At 44.4% G+C, this 24,907-nt stretch overlaps 1 protein-coding gene and 1 pseudogene across 1 annotated transcript in view; one reads left to right on the plus strand and one right to left on the minus strand.

Moving 5' to 3' along the window:
* Positions 1 to 7,374: 7,374 nt before the first annotated feature.
* Positions 7,375 to 24,907, minus strand: part of LOC143810130 (alpha-1,4-N-acetylglucosaminyltransferase-like) — a 90,744-nt gene continuing 73,211 nt past the window's right edge. The window contains exons 2-3 of the mRNA XM_077293018.1: positions 11,085 to 11,591; positions 7,375 to 8,129 (exon numbers count right to left, since the gene is read on the minus strand). Coding sequence (XP_077149133.1) covers positions 7,530 to 8,129; positions 11,085 to 11,570 — 1,086 coding nt within the window. The 5' untranslated portion in view covers positions 11,571 to 11,591 and the 3' untranslated portion in view covers positions 7,375 to 7,529. The remainder of the gene's footprint in view (positions 8,130 to 11,084; positions 11,592 to 24,907) is intronic.
* Positions 22,671 to 24,659, plus strand: LOC143804032 (piwi-like protein 1 pseudogene; annotated as a pseudogene).

Here is a 24,907-nt window from a genome sequence, read left to right on the forward strand (position 1 = left end):
GGGCTCATCCTGATCGCCCTGGTGGTTCTGGTGAGGGTTCGGTGCCCCCTCCTTGAGGGGGGGTACTGTTGTGAAATTGGATTGTGGGCTCCCCCGGTGGCCACTTGTGGTATTGAACTTGTGTGCATCATCCCCTCTGTTCACCTGCTCCTATCAGGACGTGGGAGTCGCTATATAACCTTGCTCCTCTGTCAGTTTCTTGCCGGTCAACAATGTAATCAGAAGCCTTCTGTGCTTGTTCCTGCTACTAGACAACTCCCAGCTAAGTTGGACTTTTGTCCTTGTGTGTTTTTGCATTTTGTTCCTGTTCACAGCTGCTGTTTCGTTACTGTGTCTGGAAAGCTCTTGTGATCGGAAATTGCCACTCTGGTGTTATGAGTTAATGCTAGAGTCTTAAAGGAATTTCTGGATGGTGTTTTGATAGGGTTTTCTGCTGACCATGAAAGTGTCCTTTCTGTCTTCCTGCTATCTAGAAAGCGGACCTCGATTTTGCTAAACCTATTTTCATACTACGTTTGTCATTTCATCTAAAATCACCGCCAATATATGTGGGGGCCTCTGTCTGCCTTTTGGGAAAATTTCTCTAGAGGTGAGCCAGGACTGTCTTTTCCTCTGCTAGGATTAGGTAGTTCTCCGGCTGGCGCTGGGCATCTAGGGTTAAAAAACGTAGGCATGCTACCCGGCCACTTCTAGTTGTGCGGCAGGTTTAGTTCATGGTCAGTATAGTTTCCATCTTCCAAGAGCTAGTTCTCATATATGCTGGGCTATGTTCTCTCGCCATTGAGAATCATGACAGAGCCCCCTCCCTGCGCGATGCTTCCCTATACCGCCAGAAAACTGTGATCATGTTTGATCGCAGTGTGACGGGGTTAATGTGGCGGGGGCGGTCGGTGATCACTCCTGGCACATAGTGCCGGATGTCAACTGCGATAGTCAACTGACACCCAGCCGCGATCGGCCGCGCTCCCCCGTGAACGCGGCCGATCGTGCTGGACGTACTATCCCATCGGTGGTCATACAGGCCCACCCCACCTCGACGGGATAGTACGTCCGATGTCAGAAAGGGGTTAAGGTAGCAACTAGGAGTTTTAAAAAGTGGTACATGCACCCTGCAGCTCTATTCAAAACTATAGCACTGCTTAAGATATCAAAGTCCAGAGTTCAGCTATGGTCCATATCATTAATATCACAGAATTGCATTGAGCATCAGAGCACATGCACAACCTGCCATTCCATTTATCTCCTTCTGGACATGATCTTACAACCAGAAAAAAACCAAGGCGTTCCCCACTTAATTTCTGCTATAAGAAAATGGAGCGCCCCCACTGCCGCAGGGCCGAGGGGTACCCGGTAACGGGCCTCTCTGTCTCAGTTGTGGGGTTGTCACGGTGGTTAGACCCGGCCCGTGACCCTGCTGAGGGGCGTCCAATGAAGGTGGAGAATGATGCTGTTGTGGTGTGGTGCCGGTCGCAGTAAATAACAAGGACACCAGGTTGCAGTCTCTTTACCTCTTTACTGAAGGTTTGGAGGTACTCAATCCAGAGCACTGTTAACAGGGCTGGCTGAGACCGGCCGGTCCAACGGCACATCCGGAGTTCCCTTTGCATGTGGGAATCAGTGTCTACCTTCTAGCGCCTGTGTGTTGTAGTCCTTCCTTGCTGAGCACCCCAGGATAGTCCTCACAGCTGATTCTGTCTGTCTCTGAAGTTCGTTCTCTCCGTCCCCCAGATGATATGGATAGGACGCACCCGTATGACGGGGTAGGCCTGGAGTTCTTCCGGGTCTCTAGAGTCGCCCCTCTCCCACAGCTGCCTCCGTTGTCTGCTTAGGTGTTTAAGTGAGACAGCCAACCTATAATTGGCTGTCCTGCCGTGGTTTGAAGTAATGCTTAAAGTCTCTTACTTTCTCGGCGTTCCGGCCACCAACTGTTTGTGCCTCAGAAGGATGTTGCCTCGATCTTACAGCATGACTCCTTCTGGTCCTATCGCCTCTTTGCTGTATTCCCGTTTTCTCACTTTTTGTCCTTTCTTAGGAATCTGTCAGGATCCCATCCCTGACAGGTCCTCTCTCTAGCTCTTCCCAGGTACTTCTCCCTGTCTTCCTGTCCAACCCCCAGTTTTACCAGAGTGTGAGGAGTGGCCTACTAGATAGAACCACTCCCCCTGGTGGCCGGAGTGTGAAGTGTAGTGTGAGTGTTACCTGGTCAGGTGAACTCCTTTAGTGCAATCAGAAGTAACATCACTCCACCTGGTGGCAGAGCGACATTACTGCAACGACCAGGACTCTGGGGCGCTGCAAAAACATCAAAATAATTCCTATACAGGCATTATTGATTCTTAAAAGTCCCATGCATACTGTTATGCATAATAATTCTGCGCTGATCACTATCAAAAACACAATGTAAACTTTTACTTTAGAGCTGAGTGTGTGTACCAGAGCCGAGTGAGTGTATAGCAGAACCGAGTGTGTGTATATGTGGCAGATCTGATAGACAGTATGTAGTGAGGAGAGCCAAACTTGCGGTCTCTCTTGCGGGTCTGGGCCGGAACTGTCAGGACTGTCACCACCAGTGTTTCAGGGGGAAGAGATTCAGACCAGAGCAGTTCAGGACACTTGACTGATGGGGGCGGGTCTGACATAAATAGCTGTCTGAGCGGGAAGACGGGACATTCGGCGGGGAACGAGCCTGTGAGTAGTGAGACGGACCCACGCCAGCTAGCTATCCCTGTATCCCTTGGCTGGCTATACTGCCGACACATATTACCCCGAGCTCAGAGAGACATCAGCACCGTGTAGTGACCAGGATAGAGTGCATACCTTTGCTCCGCTCACCACCGCGGAGGCACTGCTTAGTCCCATCCTTGTGGTGCCTGCTAAGGACCGGCCTGTGCCTGTGGCTGTGTCTGCTGGACTGTGTGCTTCAGCTGCGACCTTGTCTATGGAACTTTCCGTTTCTCCCACTGTGCCGCCAACCATAATCTCTACCCCACCATGTGCCCAGATCAGGAGATCACGCGCCGAAGAACCTGGAGGATTTGTCGTTGCCAGAAGACAGTGCATCGCCCTTCTGCGGGACCAGATCGGAGACATCTCACGTCACCTGTGGCTCCGCCAAGGGATCTTCCAGTCACCTTCCTCCAGTGCACAGAGACTGATAAGTTAACCTATTACTTTCTTTTGCATTTGATTTTCTCCCACCCTCAAGTTCACATCCGTTACTCCCCTGCTTGTACCATTACTGTTTATATATATATATATATATATATATATATATATATGAATAACCTGTTAACCCTTGCTCTGCCTCCTGTGTGTCACTGCATCCTAGGTACCTGATAGCATACTACATGTATACAGAGCAGTGTGTGTGTGGATGAGTAACAATGCTGTGAATGTATATCAGAGTGTGTATATAGCGGAGCTGAGTGTTTGTGGGCGAACTGTGTGAATGCGTAGCAGACCTGATGATTGTATAGCAGAGCTAAATATGCGAAATATGTGTGTGTAATAGCTGAGTGATTGTATAGCAGAACTGAGTGAGTGTATACCAGAGATGAGTATGTGTGTAGCAGAGCTGAGTAAGCATATAGAAGAGCTGTTTGTGTATGTCTGTATATGTGTGTTAGAGCTGAGTCAGTGTATAGCAGAGCCTAGTATGTGATATGCAAGTTTGTGTGACAATAGTGTGTGTGGCAGAGCTGAGTGAGTGTATAGCAGAGTGACGTGTGCTGTCACAGCAGGCACAGAACCGTCCCAGGCCTTCTCAGAGCCGTTGCACCCACCTAGCGTGAAAAGGCCTTAGTTTTTAGCAGTGGTGAAAAGATGTAACAAAAACCAGATGGTGGATGGTGAAGGGAGAAGAGAGGCAGTTAGCTGTAAAGTGAGTATAAATACATTTTTGTTTTGTTGGGAAAATCTGCATAAAGTTTAATTTTACCCGATCCTCTTAAGTTCAAAGTTTTATTCTTTTATCGATATCAGGTGCAAATGGTGAGAAAATAAAGGAAATATATGTGGTTTTCATAAATTTAAGTTTTTCTTCACCTTTCCATGGCACAATTATTTAAATATATTTGACACATTTTTTCCCATGGGTGTAGGTATAGTAACAGCTATTTGGATTGGCAGTCGATTTTTTAATGATTTTTTTTTTCTTGCTTTTTTTGTATTTATTTTTCATTCATTTTGCATATTGTCTCCCTAACCTTTAGCCTTTCTGGCGGCATTTCAACATTTAAATAACTTTTTTTTCAATCTGATTTTCCCTTCAACTAGGGTCATAATAAAAGCTCTAGTTACAGAAGAAATTCATCCTTATGGCTGCATAACAGAGCTGCCTGATTCTCAGAGGACTCAGCATCTCCCACTACCGTATATACTCGAGTATAAGCCGAGATTTTCAGCCCAAATTTTTGGGCTGAAAGTGCCCTCTCGGCTTATACTCGAGTCATGATCGGTGGTGGGGTCGGCGGGGGAGCACTGTCATATACTCACCTAGTCCCGGCGTTCCTGTCGCTCCCCCTGCCTGTCACACTGTCTTCGGTGCCGCAGCCTCTTCCCCTGAGCGGTCACGTGGGACCGCTCATTAGAGAAATGAATAGGCTGCTCCACCTCCCATAGGGGCGGAGCCGCCTATTCATTTCTCTAATGAAGCGGTGCCGGTGACCGCTGACAGAGGAAGAGGCTGCGGCACCGAAGACAGGCAGGGGGAAGGAGCGGGACGCCGGGAGCAGGTAAGTATGACATATTCACCTCTCCTCGTTCCACACGCCGGGCGTCGCGCCATCTTCCCGGCGTCTCTCCGCTCTGACTGTTCAGGCAGAGGGCGCGATGACGCATATAGTGTGCGCGCCGCCCTCTGCCTGATCAGTCAGTGCAGAGAGACGCCGGGAAGATGGCGCCGAGGAGCTGCAAGCAAGACAGGTGAGTATGTTTTTTTTTTTTTTATTGCAGCAGCAGCAGCACAGCTATGGGGCAATAATGGACGGTGCAGAGCACTATATGGCACAGCTATGGGGCAACGGTGCAGAGCACTATATGGCACAGCTATGGGGCAATGGTGCAGAGCACTATATGGCACAGCTATGGGGCAATGGTGCAGAGCACTATATGGCACAGCTATGGGGCAATGGTGCAGAGCACTATATGGCACAGCTATGGGGCAACGGTGCAGAGCACTATATGGCACAGCTATGGGGCAACGGTGCAGAGCACTATATGGCACAGCTATGGGGCAACGGTGCAGAGCACTATATGGCACAGCTATGGGGCAATGGTGCAGAGCACTATATGGCACAGCTAAGGGGCAACGGTGCAGAGCACTATATGGCACAGCTATGGGGCAACGGTGCAGAGCATTATATGGCACAGCTATGGGGCAATGGTGCAGAGCACTATATGGCACAGCTATGGGGCAATGGTGCAGAGCACTATATGGCACAGCTATGGGGCAACGGTGCAGAGCACTATATGGCACAGCTATGGGGCAATGGTGCAGAGCACTATATGGCACAGCTATGGGGCAACGGTGCAGAGCATTGTATATATGGCACAGCTTTATGTGGAGTATCTATGGGGCAATGGTGCAGAGCATTGTATATATGGCACAGCTTTATGTGGAGCATCTATGGGGCCATAATGAACGGTATGGAGTATCTATTTTTAATTTTGAAATTCACCGGTACCTGCTGCATTTTCCACCCTAGGCTTATACTCGAGTCAATAAGTTTTCCCAATTTTTTGTGGCAAAATTAGGGGGGTCGGCTTATACTCGGGTCGGCTTATACTCGAGTATATACGGTACTTTCACACCCATTGATCACATGGATCTTGAGGAGCAAGCGCATAAAGGGCTTCCTATTACTGTATATGCAGTACTTGTGCAGTATTGTGTATACAGCAATCGGGAAGGCAAATATGGAAACAAACCATCACTGCCTACTTTATGAGGAGCCACAGTGTCTGACAGCTAGCTCCCCACTTCAGCCACTGCACAATTGCATCCTGCTGCTGTACTATGCAGTAACATTTTAGAAATATAAACAATTAACGTCCGGGCTGTTCCAAAAGTAGTCAAACAGACACATTTTGGTATCATTTTCACTGCTGCGTAAAATAAGCAATATGGTTATGAGTTTACCTTTTTCACATACTTTTTATTCTGTGTGCTCAGGTTTTCTTGTAATTATAAAAGTTTATTGATGGAATAATAGTTTATGATGTAGTTATAAGTGTACAATATTTTAACTGATGGTGGATGTCACAAAAGTCAGCAAAGTAAATGCAAAAAAGCAAGATATCTATATATATAATTGTCTAAGGGTCACTTCCGTCTGTCTTTCTGTCTGTCTGTCACGGATATTCATTGGTCGCGGCCTCTGTCTGTCATGGAAATCCAAGTCGCTGATTGGTCGTGGCAAAACAGCCACGACCAATCAGCGACGGGCACAGTCCGGCGGAAAAATGGCCGCTCCTTCCTCCCCGCAGTCAGTGCCCGGTCCGTACTCCCCTCCAGTCAGCGCTCACACAGGGTTAATGGCAGCGTTGACCGCGGTGTAACGCACGCATGAATAGTAAAAAGATCTAATGTTAAAAATAATAAAAACAATTAAAAATAGTTACATACTCACCCTCAGTTGGCACACCGGATCGAAGCGGCCGGTTACCGATGCTCCTCGCGACGCCCCGGTGACCGCTCCATGCATTGCGGTCTCGCGAGATGATGACGTGCGGTCTCACAAGACCGCTACGTCATCATCTCGCGAGACCGCAATGTACTCTTCAGACCGGAGCGCGCGAGGAGCATCGGTAACCAGCCGCTTCGATCCGGGTCCAACGGAGGGTGAGTATATAACTATTTTTTATTTTAACTCTTTTTTTTAACAGGGATATGGTGCATACTACGTGACTGGCCAATATACTATGTGACTGGGCAATATACTACGTGGCTCTGTGCTGTATACTACGTGTCTGTGCTGTATACTACGTGGCTCTGTGCTGTATACTATGTGGCTGGGCAATATACTATGTGGCTGGGCAATATACTATGTGGCTGAGCAATATACTATGTGGCTGGGCAATATACTATGTGGCTGGGCAATATAATATGTGGCTGGGCAATATACTATGTGGCTGAGAAATATACTATGTGGCTGGGCAATATACTATGTGGCTGGGCAATATACTTTGTGGTTGGGCAATATACTATGTGGCTGTGCAATATACTATTTGGTTGGGCAATATACTGCATGGCTGGGCAATATACTACGTGGGCTGTGCAATATACTACGTGGACATGCATATTCTAGAATTCCCGATGCGTTAGAATCAGGCCACCATCTAGTGTATTTAAATAAAGGGAGTTATCATCTTTTGCCAATCTCTAATCTCGGTAGACGTTTTATTCAAGATCAGCGATAATATAAAAACGCACATAACAAAGATTAGTGTTTACTTTCCTTTACTGATATAAACTTTTTTTAAATTTACTATTCTTTCTTTTATTACTTTAATCTATTATAAAGTACTTTTTATATGGCAGTCTCGCCCTCCCTAGGAGACAGTTTTTTTAAAACTTCTTTATAAGTGGAAGGGCAATATTGCTTGTAGAGATGTTCTACCAAGGTGTTGCTTCCAACCACCATGGATATTCTTTCTTTATTCATATAGTTCCAGAGATGAAGAGCATATGAATCTTTAAAGGATGGCAAATTTTTCCAAACCTCAAAGTACCTTCTCCAAGATGGATAATAAATGGGATAGAAACGTTCTGCATGAAAGTAAGAGACATTTTCACATTTAACATGATCTACAGATGTGAACTTGGGAACACAATGCTTCTTCACAACACGCGTGAAAAGTCCAGGTCCTTGATGTCCCCATGCATTGCCTCTATAATGCTGTACAAAGTTTTCCATAAGCTCCCATGTCAGTTTGTGATGTGGAGAAAGACCAAAAACACTACTGCTGGTAACTTGTGAGTTTTCTGCAGCTAGAAAATTGTCTTCAAGAACGGGCTGAATGGAAATTACATCAGTATCCATGTAAATGCCTCCATATTTCCACATCACAGCCAATCTGCCAGCGTTTGATTTATTATTTGTCCAGTAGATTTCTTTCTTTGGGTCTATCTAAGCATACAAAAATAATAATAACAGAATTATATAAACATTTTTATTTCAAATTAATTATTTAAAAGAACATTTTTTTACTTTAGAGCAAGTTCACAGGTGACCTAGCAATAACTTGCTCTGTGGAAACAGTAATTTTAGTTTACTTTGAGACACTATAGATGTAATTTGTCATCATCACAATATGTTATTTTTTTTGCTAAAAGCATAGAATCCGACATGCACAGTCGCTTTAGGGAGCAATATTTTCAGAAACTGTACCTATTAGGATGATAGTTAAAAAGGACATTTCAAACAATTTTTTGATATATTAGCAATCAAAATATTTGGCACATAATGAGTTACATTTTTTCAGTCAAAGTGGGCGTTATCATATAATTTTGTCTGAGGGCGTTTACTCCTTTTTATTCTATGACATTGACCAATGAAAAGCAAGCAGCAACACAGCAGAAAAATAACAAGTCCCCACCATTGCTTAGAGCAGATTTCTCAGTGTGTGAGATATAGGAATATGTCCATGATCTCCTTGCACTAATATCCTGCATGATTAGAAATTGCTTGAGCACAGAACAGGTGACTAGCACATTTCAGATAAGCTCCCTTTGGGGGGAGGGGCAGCAAAGTTTAGTTTTTAACTGTGTTACATTATAAACACTACTATCAACTCTACTCCGTTCCTAGGATCTTCACCTCTGCTGAAGTGCTCTCGCCCAAATTGTGTCCATCCAATAACTTTCCCTGCACCCTGCACAGTGCGGAGAAATTCAGTTTTTCTCCATTCTAATATATGGGGACATCTATAGTTTCCTGCACAATCAGATTCTTAGAATTACCAATATGCAGGGCAAATCAATGAAACAATTCTGTGAAATGCCTTAATTTTTAGAAGCATTGGAAGTTCTAGAGGTTGAGACAAGAGATGACCCAACCTGCCAAGATTCGAATTGCCAAATCATGATTTTACATTGAAATTTGATCAGGAGTGACGTTATTTGCTACAAATAAAATGTTCATTAATGTGCTCTGAGGTTTCTCCAGACCTTAAAGCTAAACCTAAAATGTAAAATTAAAATAATAGCTCAGCAGTCACCTATACCAGGTCTTCTTTTCCCCATACCCTATCATGTTTATTCTCTTTGAACTATGCACACAGTTTTGGATCTCTCGTGTTTATTAGGTCTCATACATCACTGTGCACAGTGCCATCACTCAGGTGCTGGATGTCGTAACACCGTGACATCATAAAATGTGCTGTAATGGCGCAGTGTCCAGTGATGTCAGCTGCCTTAGTAAAGCCAGAAATCATGGTCTTGATTAATGAGGCTCTAAAAGATGAGCACAACGTTGAAAGAAAAAGAAGAGGCACATGGGTAATGGGACAGTTGAGTGGTGAGGTGAGTATTACTAATTTTTTTAACAGTTTGTCTAGCCTTAGTTTGCATTTTTGTAAACTCGTTCAAATAAATCCATTTTAATTGAGACTCAAATTATCATAAAATGGTGGCATTTTCTATCCTTTAAATGTATTCTCTTATTTATGTAGTGTCTTTGCTTTAACAAAAGTCACAATGCTCTGCTAAATCCATCGAACAAAGGATACCACCACACTACATGGATCCAATCGATTCCTACACAACGGGGTCTGCCATTATCCATTTGTGGCACCCCAGGAGTCTGGTTGCCACAGTGTCATTGCCTCCCTCACAGGTAGTAATGTTATGCCTGGAAGCAAGGAAGGGTCCCCTAACCAGGTGTCAGTAGGAGAGAAGTAGAGTAGAACCTGGGGAGTGGAGCTGTAATTAAACTTGCCCCAGAGCTGAGCGCTAGGAACTGGACAGCAGTGTCCATGGTTGTGTAGGTACTGAAGTCCCGGCAGCTAAATCTGGAAGGCAGGGGACTGCAGGTCTCCTGGCCCGATCTAATACCCGGTGGCACAACAGCATACCAGAGCTCAGAGCCGACACAAAGGAGCGGCACCTGTGATAGGCTCGAGCTGCCTGCCATATGGGCAACGGTTAGTTTTTAATAACAGAGAGAGACAGTTAGCAGCAGGAGGGTGAGCTGTTAGGCAGCAAGGAAAAAGGGAGGACATCACAGAAGGAAGGCCTCCGTACCTACCTGGCCAAGTGTATCCAAAAATTGCTTCCAGGCTGCCTGGCTTTCCATTATGATCTGTTACCAGTACCCCCGTCTGTACCATCAACCATCAAGTAAAGGAAAAGAAAACTACAGCCCTTGTGTCATTCAGTGATTGCTTGCGCCCCGAGTCCTGCACCACAAGGTACACAAAGCCTGACATAAATGGGACCGGTAGCCCTGGGGCCCACTCCACCTGTGGGGAGCAGAACCATCCGAGCTGCGTCACCATCAGCCCCAGCAGTCTCCTTTAGCAGCGTCGGCCATCTGTTGCCAAACACCACAGGTGGTGTCATGTTAAATCCCATATACATATTCCCCATTTTACGCAACAGCCAGGGCCACGGAGTGGGATCACAGCCCAATGACTTCCCCAAAGAACTGTCCAACCCGGTTCCGTGTACCCCATGGCCCTGGTGGGTGTGTCACATTGTCAGCCTTTTAAACTGGAGATACACTCAAAATATTCTTCCTATGAATTCTGTTGACATTTCTGACAGAGAACCTAAAAAGTAACAGTTATATATGAAATCATTTCCTAATGATTTTAAAAATATAGATGTATTTTAAAGATTTATTTTCATTGTCTTATAAAACTGGTGTATAAAAAACTATAAAAATAAAATCAAGTTCTGTGAACTTGAGTATTTTTTTTTATAAATAATGAGCAAGATATAACAAAATGCGTGCAAGTCAAAAGAGGCCTTTTGGAAAATGAAAGTAAGATGTGGCATTGGAAAAAGAAAGCAAATATTTTCCTTTTTCATTGTATGAATTTTGTTAAATCTCCTCCATTATTTAGCATATAAAAGTTCTTACCTTCTTAAACCAATCCTGAAATGGTGTGTCAGCAAACAATTCTTTTAACTTTAAAGGGAAAATGTAGATATTATTACAAAATGAGAGGGATGGGTAATGTTTCTGAGCTTTCTTCTCATCATCTTCAGTGACTATGTCTCCTAGTCCTTTCAGGAAGAAGACCACTGGTCTGTCCGGATACATTCGAGCTGCTGATTCAACAGAACATAAAACCAAGGATGGCTCATCCATTCTGTCGGTCGTTTCCATAAATAAGATATTTTTTCCTTGCTTAAGAACATCCCTTTCAAATACATATTTATAATTGAGTGTTTGGCTAATATTGTAGCTGATTGCATTTTTTCCTCTTGAAGAAAAAAATATCAAACTTTTGTGAATTAAGAAGTCAGGGATAAACATGTCTTTTTGTTTGATGGCTATTTTAGTTAAAAAACTGACAATTGCAATAGAAAGCACAAAAATGAGAATTCTTAGTAGTTTCAACATAGTTGTGATGTCCTGTGATATCTGTATAGGAAGAAAAAGTGACATAATTAGACTTAATTGAAAGGGTCCAACAGTTTATATAAGGATCTGAGATAATATTGGTCCACAAAGTTCCACCAAAGTCAACCTCAAATAGAGATGACTTAGAAGATCATCATTTTCCATTAGGGTTTCTTTCATATAGGTTGATAAAAGAAAACAAAACATTATGTCTCCCATGGATATCCTAAGGATAAAAAATTATTTTAAAATGTTTTTGAAATTGGATGTGTACATTTGCTGATTTTCTTTTTTAGTCCCAAGAAAACTAAGTCTGAAACAGTGAGTTGGTCAAACATTAACTAGTTATAGAACTAGTGATTTAGAAACCTACTGATTAGTGTTGAGCATTCCGATATCGCAAGTATCGGGTATCGGCCGATATTTGCGGTATCGGAATTCCGATACCGAGATCCGATACTTTTGTGATATCGGGAATCGGTATCGGGATCGATATTAATGTGTAAAATAAAGAATAAAAATAAAAAATATTGATATACTCACCTCTCCGACGCAGCCTGGACCTTACCGAAGTAACCGACAGCTTCCGTTCCTAAGAATGAGCGCTTGAAAGACCTTAGATGACGTCGCGGCTTGTGATTGGTCGCGTGGCGGTCACGTGACCGCTCACGCGACCAATCACAAGCCGCGACATCATCTAAGGTCTTTCAAGCGCTCATTCTTAGGAACGGAAGCTGCCGGTTAGATCGGTAAGGTCCAGGCTGCGTCTGAGAGGTGAGTATATCAATATTTTTTATTTTTATTCTTTATTTTACACATTAATATGGATCCCAGGGCCTGAAGGAGAGTTTCCTCTCCTTCAGACCCTGGGAACCATACAGGATACCTTCCGATACTTGGTGTCCCATTGACTTGTATTGGTATCGGTATCGGCGATATCCGATACTTTTCGGGTATCGGCCGATACTATCCGATACCGATACATTCAAGTATCAGACGGTATCGCTCAACACTACTACTGATCACAAGAATGTCAATTCTAAGTAAGGCTGATATTGAAACCTGATGAGAGTGGCACCATTTCTGAGTGCCAAATAACTTTCTAAAAACATAATTGTAATTTTACTTAATCTCTTTTTCTGTCTGTACATGGTTGTAAATGTTTATAATTCTATGTTCAAAATCTGCAGTCAATCAGGTTTAATTCTTATATCTTTGGTTAACTTAAAACTTGATGGATACAGCTATATACAGTATGGATCCAAGCACAGCATCTGTGGTACCAATTGAAGGAGAATTTATCACATTATGGCTTCTTTTATTGCATCAAAATGTCACTATTTATGACATTATATGCTATCATAGCTCAATATCTAGTGACTTTTCTCACTGTTCAAAAGTGTCAAAAGTGGCTCAGGATTAATGTGGACAATAACAGTCCAGAATGCATACTAATCCTCCTAAAGGCATACTGAAATGTACAAAATGTATTAAAATGCATGCACTTTCAAAATAAGTTACAATTTTAGTTCAGGAATGATGTACAGTACAGAACAAAAGTTTGAACACACCTTCTGATTTAAAGATTTTTCTGTATTTTCATGACTATGAAAATTGTACATTCACACTGAAGGCATCAAAACTATGAATTAACACATGTGGAATGATATACTTAAAGGGGTTGTCCACTACTTTCAATTATCCCCCCAATGTATCCCCCCGGGGCCCCTGACGAATTGTGTAAATACCTTGTGTTGCCTTTTTCGCCTGTGAGCGGCGCTATGCTGGTGGCTGAGTCCGGGTCACGTGACCCCCAGGCTGCAGCCACTGCTAATTTCCACCGACGTCACGTCAATTTCCAGACTCTGGAAATTGACGTGACGTCAGTAACAGGCGTGTCCCAGCCGCACAGTCAGCAGTCACTCAAGAGTGACTGGGCTGTGGGCAGGACTGTGCTGTGCTGGGGGCGGGCGGGGCTTTGCTGGGGGGCAGGCGGGGCTGTGCACTGCAGGTGTCTGGTGCTGGGATCTGCTTGCCGAGATGTGCTGCGGCGGCGGCTGATCCCGTGGCTGTGGCCAGTCCGTCGGCGGCCTGTCCCGCGGCGGCGGCTGGTCCCGCGGCGGCTGGTGCGTCGGCGGCCGGTCCCACTGTGGTGGCCGGTGCCGTGGCGGTGGCGGCGGCGGCGACCGGTGCGACGGCGGGGGTCTGCGTGGTGCTGAAGGTGGCTGTGCGGTGGTGGTGGCGGCGGTGTTGTCTCTGTGTGCAGGCATGTCTGATGGGACTACAAGTCCCATCGGGCTCTGCCTGCTACAGTGACAGTAAGTGACACATTAGCCAATGATGGGACAGTAGTAGTCCCATCATCTGGCTAATGTGTTGAATGTAAAAAAAAACAAAGAAAAAAAAACACATATACCATACATACATAGAACACATACAGAACATGCGACATGCGCCATGCGACAACATGCGACATGCGCCATGCGACAACATGCGCCATGCGATGACATGCGGCATGCGACGACATGCGCCATGCGACGACATGTACCATGCAACGACATGTGGCATGCGACGACATGCGCCATGCGACGACATGCTGCATGCGACGACATGCGCCATGCGACGACATGCGCCATGCGACGACATGCTGCATGCGACGACATGCGCCATGTGACGACATGCAGCATGCGACGACATGCGCCATGTGATGACATGCGCATACAGTACGTGTACATACATAGACATACAGTACATACATACATACAGACATACAGTACATATAACATAGAATATATACTCACCATCACTTGTCACTTTGATCCCCGAAACCATTGTCATCTGTAAAAAATATTAAAATAATAAACAAACAATATACTCCCTGATCCGCAGAAATCCAATTAAAACGAGTGTCCCTCGACGATCTCCCGTGGAGAGCAGGAGCATCTGCTGATGCAACCACTCTCCAGGGGCCCCAGGAACACAATGAGGGGAGGAAGGTATCCTTCCACAATGTATTCCCCACAATGTATTCCTACGCCCCTGTGAGAAAATAGTCCCTAGTCTCACTTTATGGCATGCTGTATGAGAAAGTTACCACACAGCCATAAAGTGAGACCAGTGAACTTTAGTAACCTCAGTGATGCACTGCAGGAGCCATTGTCTCCTGTCAGTGTGTCACTGAGGGTCCTATACAGCAGTGACATCACCCGATGTCACTGTTCTATAGGGGAGATCGTCGTGGGACACTTGCTATTAATTGGACTACGGCGGACAGGTAGTATACGGTTTATTAGTTTACGTTTTTTGCAGGCGCTGAAGTATGGTAAGTATGGTTAAATGAAGAATATTAAAATACTTTTTCCTAATGTGTGTGTGTTTTATTAACCCTTTTTTAGTATTGGATTAATAACGGATAGGCGTCTTATTGACGCCTCTCCGTTATTAACCCGGCTTAATGTCACCTTACAATAGCAAGGTGACATTAACCCCTTATTACCCCATATCCCACCGCTACACGGGAGTGGGAAGAGAGGGGCTAAGTGCCGGAATTGGCGCATCTTACAGATGCGCCATTTCTGGGGCGGCTGCGGACTGGTTTTTGTAGCCGGGGGGGACCAATATCCATGGCCCCTCTCTAGTCTATGAATATCAGCCCGCAGCTGTCTGCGTAGCCTTTCTGGCTATAAAATATAGGGGGACCCCACGTCATTTTTTTGGGGGGGATCCCCCTATTTTAATAGCCAGTAAAGGCTACGCAGACAGCTGCGGGCTGATATTCATAGCAGGCTACAAATATTGGCCCCCGGCCGTCGGCTTTCCCCCTCTGGCGCAGAAAATTGCGCGGGAGCCCACGCCATTTTATTCCATTTTTTATTAAATTAAACGCTCATTAAGGTCTGTTTCACACTTGCGTCGGCACGGGTCCATCGCTATGCGTCGGGCCGATGTACCGACGCACGTTGTGAAATTTGTGCACGTCGTGGGCAGCGGATGCAGTTTTTCAATGCATCCGCTGCCCATTCTGAAGTCCGAGGAGGAGGGGGCGGAGTTTTGGCCCCGCATGCGCGGTAGAAAATGTCAGACGCGACGGACGTGCCAACGGTCCGCCAAAACACGACGCATCCGTTGCACGATGGACGCGACGTGTGGCCATCCGTCGCGATCCTTCACTAATACACGTCTATGGGTAAAAAATGCATCCTGCGAGCACATTTGCACGATCCGTTTTTTTCCCAAAAAGACGGATTGCTAAAAACGCAAGTGTGAAAGTAGCCTTAGGCTGCTTTCACACTAGCATCGGTAAGGGTCCGTCGCGCTGCGTCGCTAATAAAAGTCTATGGAGAAAAAACGCATCCTGCAGACAACTTTGCAGGACGAGTTTTTTCTCCACAACGACGCATTGCGATGTGCAGTGCACGGCGCTAGTGTGAAAGAGGCCTTAGAAACATCGGCCTTTCTATTATATATCTATGGATATATCTATCTATAGATATATTTATAGATAGATATATCTATAGATACATAGATGTATCTATCCATATATTTGGGTGCTTTCACACATCAGGTTTTTGCAGTGAGGCACAATCCGGCAAGTTTTGAAAAAAACGGATCCATTTTTTTCTCATAGAGTTTCATCCGTTTTTTGCCGGATCCATCAAAAAAGCTGTTTCCGCCGGATGGAAAACACATACAGAGGAACGTTTTTTCTGTCCTGCGAAAAAACGCACAGCGACGGATCCGGCAAAAAAACGTATGAAACTGAGCTGTGAAATGATGAATCCGGCCTTGGAATCCATTTTTTCATGCATGTTTCCATTCAAATCATGCACATTTTCCGTTTATTTACTTATTTCCAAAAATGGCATTAAAACCGCGCATAAACCACACCAAAAAAAGCATCAAAACTGCACCAAAAACTGCATCAAAACTGCACCAAAAACTGCATCAAAACCTGGTGCAGTTTTGCAGTTTTGGTGCGGTTTTGATGCAGTTTTTGGTGCGGTTTTGATGCAGTTCTTGGTGTGGTTTTGGTGCAGCTTTTTCAGCAGCATGTGCACAACAAGTCTGCGGCTCCCATAGACTTACATTGGTTGTACACTACACTGCGGATTTGATGCAATTCAGTACGGCAAAAAACGCTGCGGATCTGCAATCAGATCCGCAACGTGTGCACACAGCCTTAGCATTTAGTGAACCTAGCCAAAAAGCCAAGCAAAAAACAAGTGTAAGATTGCACTTTTTTTGCACTTTCATCGCACTTTGAATTTTTTTCACATTTTCTGCTACACGACATGGTAAAACCAATGGTGTCGTTCAAAAGTAGAACTTGTCCCACAAAAGATAAGCCCCCACATGGCCATATTGACAGAAAAATTATGGCTCTGGAAAGAAGGGGAGCGATAAACGAAAACAAAAAAGCTCCAGGGGTGAAGGGGTTTAGAAACATGGATATGGACATATCTATGGAAATAGACATAGATATATCTGTATCTATCTATCTATCTATCTATCTATCTATCTATCTATCTATCTATCTATCTATCTGTGTGTAATGTAGTGTGGGTTGGACAAATGTAAAAGAGGAGGTTGGACAGAAATGACATCACAAATCTTTTTGAAGATAGAGGGGGGAGAGGAGGGAGGGATTGGGTTGTGTTTTGGAGTGGGTGTGGTAGGTTCGTGCTTAGTAGCAGTGCAATGGATCATGGAACTTGTAGTATTAGAGCACAATAACTCAGGAGAAAGGAAGTTGTCGATTTACCCCATGAGAGCTGAATCCAGCACTAAAGATGTGCTGCTACGGCATGATAAAAGGTAATATTGCTAAAATAAACACAGTAGATGTTTTCAGTGGCACATAATAGCAAGATTTATGAAAAAAAAAGGTTATAGTAGTGGACAACTTCTTTAACCAAAAAGTGTGAAACAACTGAAAATATGTCTTATATTCTAGGTTCTTCAAAGTAGCCACCTTTTGCTTTGATGACTGCTTTGCACACTCTTGGCATTCTCTTGATAAGCTTCAAGAGGTAGTCACCGGGAATGGTCTTCCAACAATCTTGAAGGAGTTCCCAGAGATGCTTAGTACTTGTTGGCCCTTTTGCCTTCACTCTGCTGTCCAGCTCACCCCAAACCATCTTGATTGGGTTCAGGTCTGGTGACTGTGGAGGCTGTTGTGAATTCTGCTTTTGGGTTCCCTCCGGTGGTAGTAGGTGGTAATGCAGTTGTCCCTGGGTTGCAGTCCTGGTCAGGTGTGTCTGCTGATTGCAGTTCTGACTGGGGTATTTAGGTGTGCAAGATTTATTAGTCCTTGCCAGTTGTCAATTGTTGTTGGGAGGTGTTGGACCTCTGCTTGGTTCCTCCTGCCTTTCTGCCAAATCAGCAAAGATAAGTGTCTGGTTTTTTTTTCTGTGGCACACATGCTGTGTGCTTCATAATTCAGTGCTATTCTTTGTGTTTTCTTGTCCAGCTTAGATTGTGTCAGTATTTTCTCAGTCTTGTTGGATTCTCTGGGGTTGCAGATATTCATTCCACGTCTTTAGTTAGATTGTGGTATTTTTTGTATTATCTGCGGTGGATATTTTTGGAAGGGATTTATTACTGACCGCCTAGCAATCTGTCCTATCCTTTCCTATTTAGCTAGAGTGGCCTCTTTTGCTAAATCCTGTTTTCTACCTACGTGTGTCTTTTCTTCTCCTACTCACAGTCATTATTTGTGGGGGGCTGCCTATCCTTTGGGGGTTTGCTCTGAGGCAAGGTAGTATTCCTATTTCCATCTATAGGGGTATTTAGTCCTCCGGCTGTGTCAAGGTGTCTAGGGTTTGTTAGGCACACCCCACGGCTACTTCTAGTTGCGGTGTTAGTTCAGGAATTGCTGTCAGTACAGGTTCCACCGACTCCAGAGAAAGTTTCATGCGTCTCCAAGGTCACCGGATCATAACAGGAGGCCATGTCATCTGGCGTAGCACCCCATCACTCTACTTCTTGGTCAAATAGCCCTTACACAGCCTGGAGGTGTTTTTGAGGTCATTGTCCTGTTGAAAAATAAACGATGGTCCAACTAAATGCAATCCGGATGGAATAGCATGCCACTGCAAGATGCTGTGGTAGCCATGCTAGTTCAGTATGCCTTAAATTTTGAATAAATCCCCAACAGTGTCACCAGCAAAGTACCCACCCCCACACTATCACACCTCCTCCTCCATGCTTCACAGTGGGAACCAGGCATGTAGAGTCCATCCGTTCACCTTTTCTGCGTTGCACAAAGACACGATGGTTGCAACCAAAGATCTCAAATTTTGACTCATCAGACCAAAGCACAGATTTCCACTGGTCTAATGTCCATTCCTTGCATTCTTTAGCACAAACAAGTCTCTTCTGCTTGTTTCCTGTCCTTAGCAGTGGCTTCCTAGCAGCTATTTTACCATGAAGGCCTGCTGCGCAAAGTCTTCTCTTAACAGTTGTTGTAGAGATGTGTCTGCTGCTAGAACTCTGTGTGGCATTGACCTGGTCTCTAATCTGAGCTGTTGTTAACCTGTGATTTCTGAGGGTGGTGACTCAGATAAACTTATCCTCAGAAGCAGAGGTGACTCTTGGTCTTCCTTTCCTGGGGCAGTCCTCATGTGAGCCAGTTTCTTTGTAGCGCTTGATGGTTTTTGCCACTGCACTTGGGGACACTTTCAAAGTTTACCCAATTTTTCGGACTGACTGACCTTCATTTCTTAAGTAATGATGGCCACTCGTTTTTCTTTACTTAGCTGCTTTTTTCTTGGCATAATACAAATTCTAACAGTCTATTCAGTAGGACTATCGGCTGTGTATCCACCGGACTTCAGCACAACACAATTGATGTCTCAACCCTATTTATAAGACAAGAAATCCCACTTATTAAACCTGACAGGGCACACCTGTGAAATTAAAACCATTCCCGGTGACTACCTCTTGGAGCACATCAAGAGAATGCCAAGAGTGTACAAAGCAGTCATCAAAGCAAAAGGTGGCTACTTTGAAGAATCTAGAATATAAGACATAATTTCAGTTGTTTCACACTTTTTTGTTAAGTATATAATTCCACATGTGTTAATTCATAGTTTTGATGCCTTTAGTGTGAATGTACAATTTTCATAGTCATGAAAATACAGAAAAATCTTTAAATGAGAAGGTGTGTCCAAACTTTTGGTCTGTACTGTATGAAAAGCCAATCTTAAAAATGTCTCCTATTTGAGCTGATATTAGTGATGAGCGATCTCTAAAATGCTCGGGTGCTCGTTGCTCGGGTCGAGCAAATTGGAATACTCGGGTACTCGCCCCGAGCAATGAGATCATTGTAAGTCTATGGGAAACCCAAGTATTTTTACCGCAATCCCACTGGGGTCCTTTCAAGGTCTAAAAACATCTGAAAATGATGGAAACACTGCTCAAATTACATGGGAACATCATGGGGATTGCCCCTGGAAGCATTTCTGACTCCAAGGTCACAGCTGTCAGAGCTGTTGTCAGAGTTTCAGGACATTATTACAGGTGCACCAAAAAACATACAAAAACTAAACCAAAATGGATTTTGCTATTTTGCTGGGAAATATGTTAAGGTACATCCTTTCCAGGGTAATGACTTGTATATAAGGCAAAATAATTAACCCCAGGCCAAAATGTTCCTCCACCACTTGGGCTATGTTCACACGAAGCGTTTTTGATGCATTTTTCAACTTTTACATTGCTTTCAACCAATACAAATGCATTCACTGGGAAATGTCATTGTAACATTTAACAACCTTAGCTGGCCATGTGGTGTGTGACACATAAGGAGACACATCTTGTTTCATTTATGAAGGAGGGACTCTTAAAGTCACAAAGGCTATTTTTAGAGAGGCATCGGGCGACATTAATATTCTTAAAGTGCCATTATTAAACAGTGGGTCTCCTATGCTGTTATTGCCTATGCAGTGAGTGGCTGGACTGCCAACAATTACAACGCACCCCAATACCCCTTTCACAAGAGGTACAGGAGGGCTTCCTGAAAAAATGTTGTATTGAATGCAAGGCCTGCCCTTCTATCAAGTCATATGCACCCCAATAAGCCTTTGAACCCAGGTACTGGATGGCCACAGGAAAACCCACTTCACATTCTTCAGTTGGTCCTGCCATATTGTTTTCTTATGTATTAACTGCAAGGCCTGACCTGCTACCAAGTCAAATGCTCCCCAATAAGCTTTTGAACCCAGGTACTGGATGGCCACCTGAAAACTCACTTCACATTCTTCGGTTGGTCCTGCCATACTGTTTTCTTATGTATTAACTGCAAGGCCTGCCCTGCTACCAAGTCATATGCACCCCAATAAGCCTTTGAACCCAGGTACTGGATGGCCACAGGAAAACCCACTTCACATTCTTTAGTTGGTCCTGCAATACTGTTTCTTTATGCATTAAATGCAAGGGCCACCTTGACCCAAATTTTCACGCACCCCAATCCCCCTTGGAAGAAACATGGAGGAGGGCCTCATGAAAAAAACTGTCCCATTACAAAGGAGCAGGTCTCCTAGACTTGTAATGCTCATACACTAAGTGTATGGGCTGACAAACATTTCCCCATGGGGGATACATTTTTAAAAAATATTTAATTGTGATCACAGACTCCCTTGCCAAAACATTCACTGTCTGTAGCAGCACGGAACACGTGAACCCTGATGATCTAGTGGTGGATAAACTAGCCCCAATTTAAAGGAGCTGGTCTCCTGAACTCCTAGACTTGTAATGCCCATACACTAAGTGCATGGCCTGACAAACATTTCCCCATGGGGGTTACAGCTTCAAAAAAATATTTATGGGTAGTATCATAGACATCCTTGCCCAGAAATTGAATGTCTGTAGCAGCATACAACATGTTCACCACTGTGATCTAGGGGTGGAGAATAAGTAAACATTATTGAAGGTCTCATTAAAAACTAGGCACAATAAACACTAGTGCGTGGTTTGTGTACGAATAGTGTTGAGCATTCTGATACCGCAAGTATTGGGTATCGGCTGATACTTGCGGTATCGGAATTCCGATACTGAGTTCCGATACTTTTGTGGTATCGGGAATCGGTATCGGATCCATATTAATTTGTAAAATAAAGAATTAAAATAAAAAATATTGATATACTCACCTCTCCGGAGGCCCCTGCACCTTACCGCTGTTAACCGGCAGCCTTCTTTGCTTAAAATGAGCGCATTTAGGGCCTTCCATGACGTCACGGCTTCTGATTGGTCGCGTGCCGCTCATGTGACCACCACGCGACCAATCACAAGCCGCGACGTCATTCTCAGGCCCTAAACTCCTCATTCTAGGAATTTAGGACCTGAGAATGACGTTGCGGCTTGTGATTGAGGAAAATGCACACGGCACTCAAGGTTCCTATGTGGTGCTCAAGTCGGGTTTCCAGCCCTTCAATCCAATACTCAAAAATCACTTGGCACTCAGAAGAATATTTTTGCAAGATGATTATTCCATTTATTTGTGCATCCAGTTAAAGAATAAATGTTTTCGGTCCATACATCAGACCTTCATCAGAAATTCCTTTTTATCAAACTGGAAAGTTTGATAAAAAGGAATTTCTGATGAAGGTCTGATGTATGGACCGAAAACGTTTATTCTTTAACTGGATGCACAAATAAATGGAATAATCATCTTGCAAAAATATTCTTCTGAGTGCCAAGTGATTTTTGAGTAGCGGCTTGTGATTGGTCGCGTGGTGGTCACATGAGCGGCACGCGACCAATCAGAAGCCGTGACGTCATGGAAGGCTCTAAACGCGCTCATTTTAAGCAAAGAAGGCTGCCGGTTAACAGCGGTAAGGTGCAGGGGCCTCCGGAGAGGTGAGTATATCCATATTTTTTATTTTATTTCTTTACTTTACACATTAATATGGATCCCAGGGCCTGAAGGAGAGTTTCCTCTCCTTCAGACCCTGGGAACCATCAGGATACCTTCCGATACTTGGTGTCCCATTGACTTGTATTGGTATCGGGTATCGGTATCGTCGATATCCGATACTTTTCAGGTATCGGCCGATACTATCCGATACCGATACTTTCAAGTATCGGACGGTATCACTCAACACTATGTACGAAGTAAAAGATGAGCTGACGAGCAAGATCCCGGGCCCGTGGCCAAGCTCATGTGCAGGAGCAGGCCCCACAAAGACCACCCGGATAGGTGCAGCAGCCCCAAGGACCCTGGCCAGCAGTCAGATCTCAGCAGCCAGCGCCTGAGCCTTTGCTAGTCGGAAGAGGGCACCAGAGAGGTTCGCTGCCAGCGGCAGCAGAGAGACCATCGCCCGAGATTCTGAAGGTGTCAGCTGGACTTGCAGAAGTGTCTATCGGGGAACGGAGCGGCCATAGGAATGACTTCCATGTCATCAGGTTGAACACCCGGCAGACTATCGAACACGTCCAAAAATCGAAAGCTGGCACCTCTGGAACCAAGATTGCTCTTTTGACCAACCACATCAAGCTAGTGTCCTGACCACAGCAGGTCCTGTACCAGTATCACCTTGACTTCAATGCTGCCATGGAGTCCAAGCGTTTGCGGTATGGCCTCCTGTACCAGCATGAAGAAACCATCGGGAAGGCGTGGGCATTTGATGGAACCGTGTTTTTACCAAAAAGTCTGAATAAGGTCACCGAGGTGGTCAGCCAAACTCGAAATGGAGAGAGCAATCACCCTGACCAACGAGCTTCCACCGACCTCACCCACCTGCTTCCATTTCTATAACATAATTTTCCGAAGACTCCTGGAGATAATGGTTATGAAGCAGATAGGGCACAACTATTACAACCCGAGCAATGCCACCGAAGTCAGAGCCCATCGACTCGCCATCTGCCCTGGGTTTTCCACCTCCATCCTCCAGTTTGAGTCCAGTGTCATGTTGAGCATTGATGTCAGCCATAAAGTCCTCGGAACGAGACTGTGCACGACATCATGAGCAGCCTCTACTCCTCATGTGGCCCTCAGAGGTTCCAGGATGCCTGCTGCAAGGAGCTGACCGGACAGATCATTCTCACCAAGTCCAACACTAAAACCATATATACGGATCGCCTGGAACATGACTACAGCATTTATCTTCAAGAAGGCAGACAGAAGCAAGATCAGCTTTGTGGACTACTATAAGAACCAATACAATGAACAAGTGAAAGACATGATCCAGCCATTAATCATCAACATCACCCGGAGACCCAAGCCGAGAGCCACAGACAGAGCCATGATACTGGTGCAGGAGTTATGTAACATAACAGGTCTGACCGACAGAATGAGAACAGACTTCAAGGTCAAGAAAGACCTGTCCATTCACAGTCGCTTACCACCAGAACAGAGGGAGAGGCAAGTTGGGAAGTTCATGAACTACACACATATGGATGACAGAGTTCAGAAAGAGCTACGTGACTGGGGTCTGAATTTTGTTACCGAACTGCTACAGTTCGAAGGGAGAATCGCACCTCAGGAAATAAATCATGGAAAAAGACAAATCTACGGAATATAATTCGCAGTTTGCTGATTGGTTGAGAGAGCAGAGGGGTCCCGTCCTGATCAACCCCTGAGATATGAATAATTGGCTGCTTTTTTACTCCTGGAGATATTACAATGTGGCGAACACTCTTCTGCAGAACCTGTTCAAGATCACGCAGCAAATGTGCATCAAGATGAACTGGGTGGTGTTGGTTGAAGTCGAGGACTTTTTTGGGGGGGTTTTGGTGATTTTCTGAAATGAATAAAAATGAGTAGAACAAGGCTAGCAGACAGAACTATGCAACTTATGCCTGCAAAGCTACGATTTTGCCACCACAGATACACTAGGCCTCAGCCTGACATAACAGACTGTATAAATTTTTTTTTTTTTTTTTAAACAATAAATACTGAGTATATCAAGTCTAGCATACAGAACAATTAAACGTATGCCTGCAAACAGAAGATTTTTACACCACAGATACACCAGGTGTGTGACGGAGATAACGGACTGTATAATTATTATTTTTTTTAATTTTTAAAACAATAAATACTGAGTAGACCAAAGGTAGCAAACAGAAGAATGCAACATATGCCTGCAAAGCACGGATTTTGACACCACTCATACAACAGGTGTCAGCCAGAGATAACAGAATGATCAAAATGTGGTCTTTTTTTTGCACACCAAAATGTTGTCAAAAAGTTGGCTATGACACCCAAAAATAAAATTGGAGTACTAAAATGTTAATATATTTAGCACAATGATATGTGATTCATGAGGCGTACAGCACACAGAGATAAATATAACAACTGTAGCTAATTTTTGGGGGCCAGCTAAAGTTTTTTTGGGTAGCAA

This window comes from Ranitomeya variabilis, chromosome 2, assembly GCF_051348905.1.
Source record: "Ranitomeya variabilis isolate aRanVar5 chromosome 2, aRanVar5.hap1, whole genome shotgun sequence".
In the NCBI taxonomy this organism is placed as follows: Eukaryota; Metazoa; Chordata; class Amphibia; order Anura; family Dendrobatidae; genus Ranitomeya; species Ranitomeya variabilis.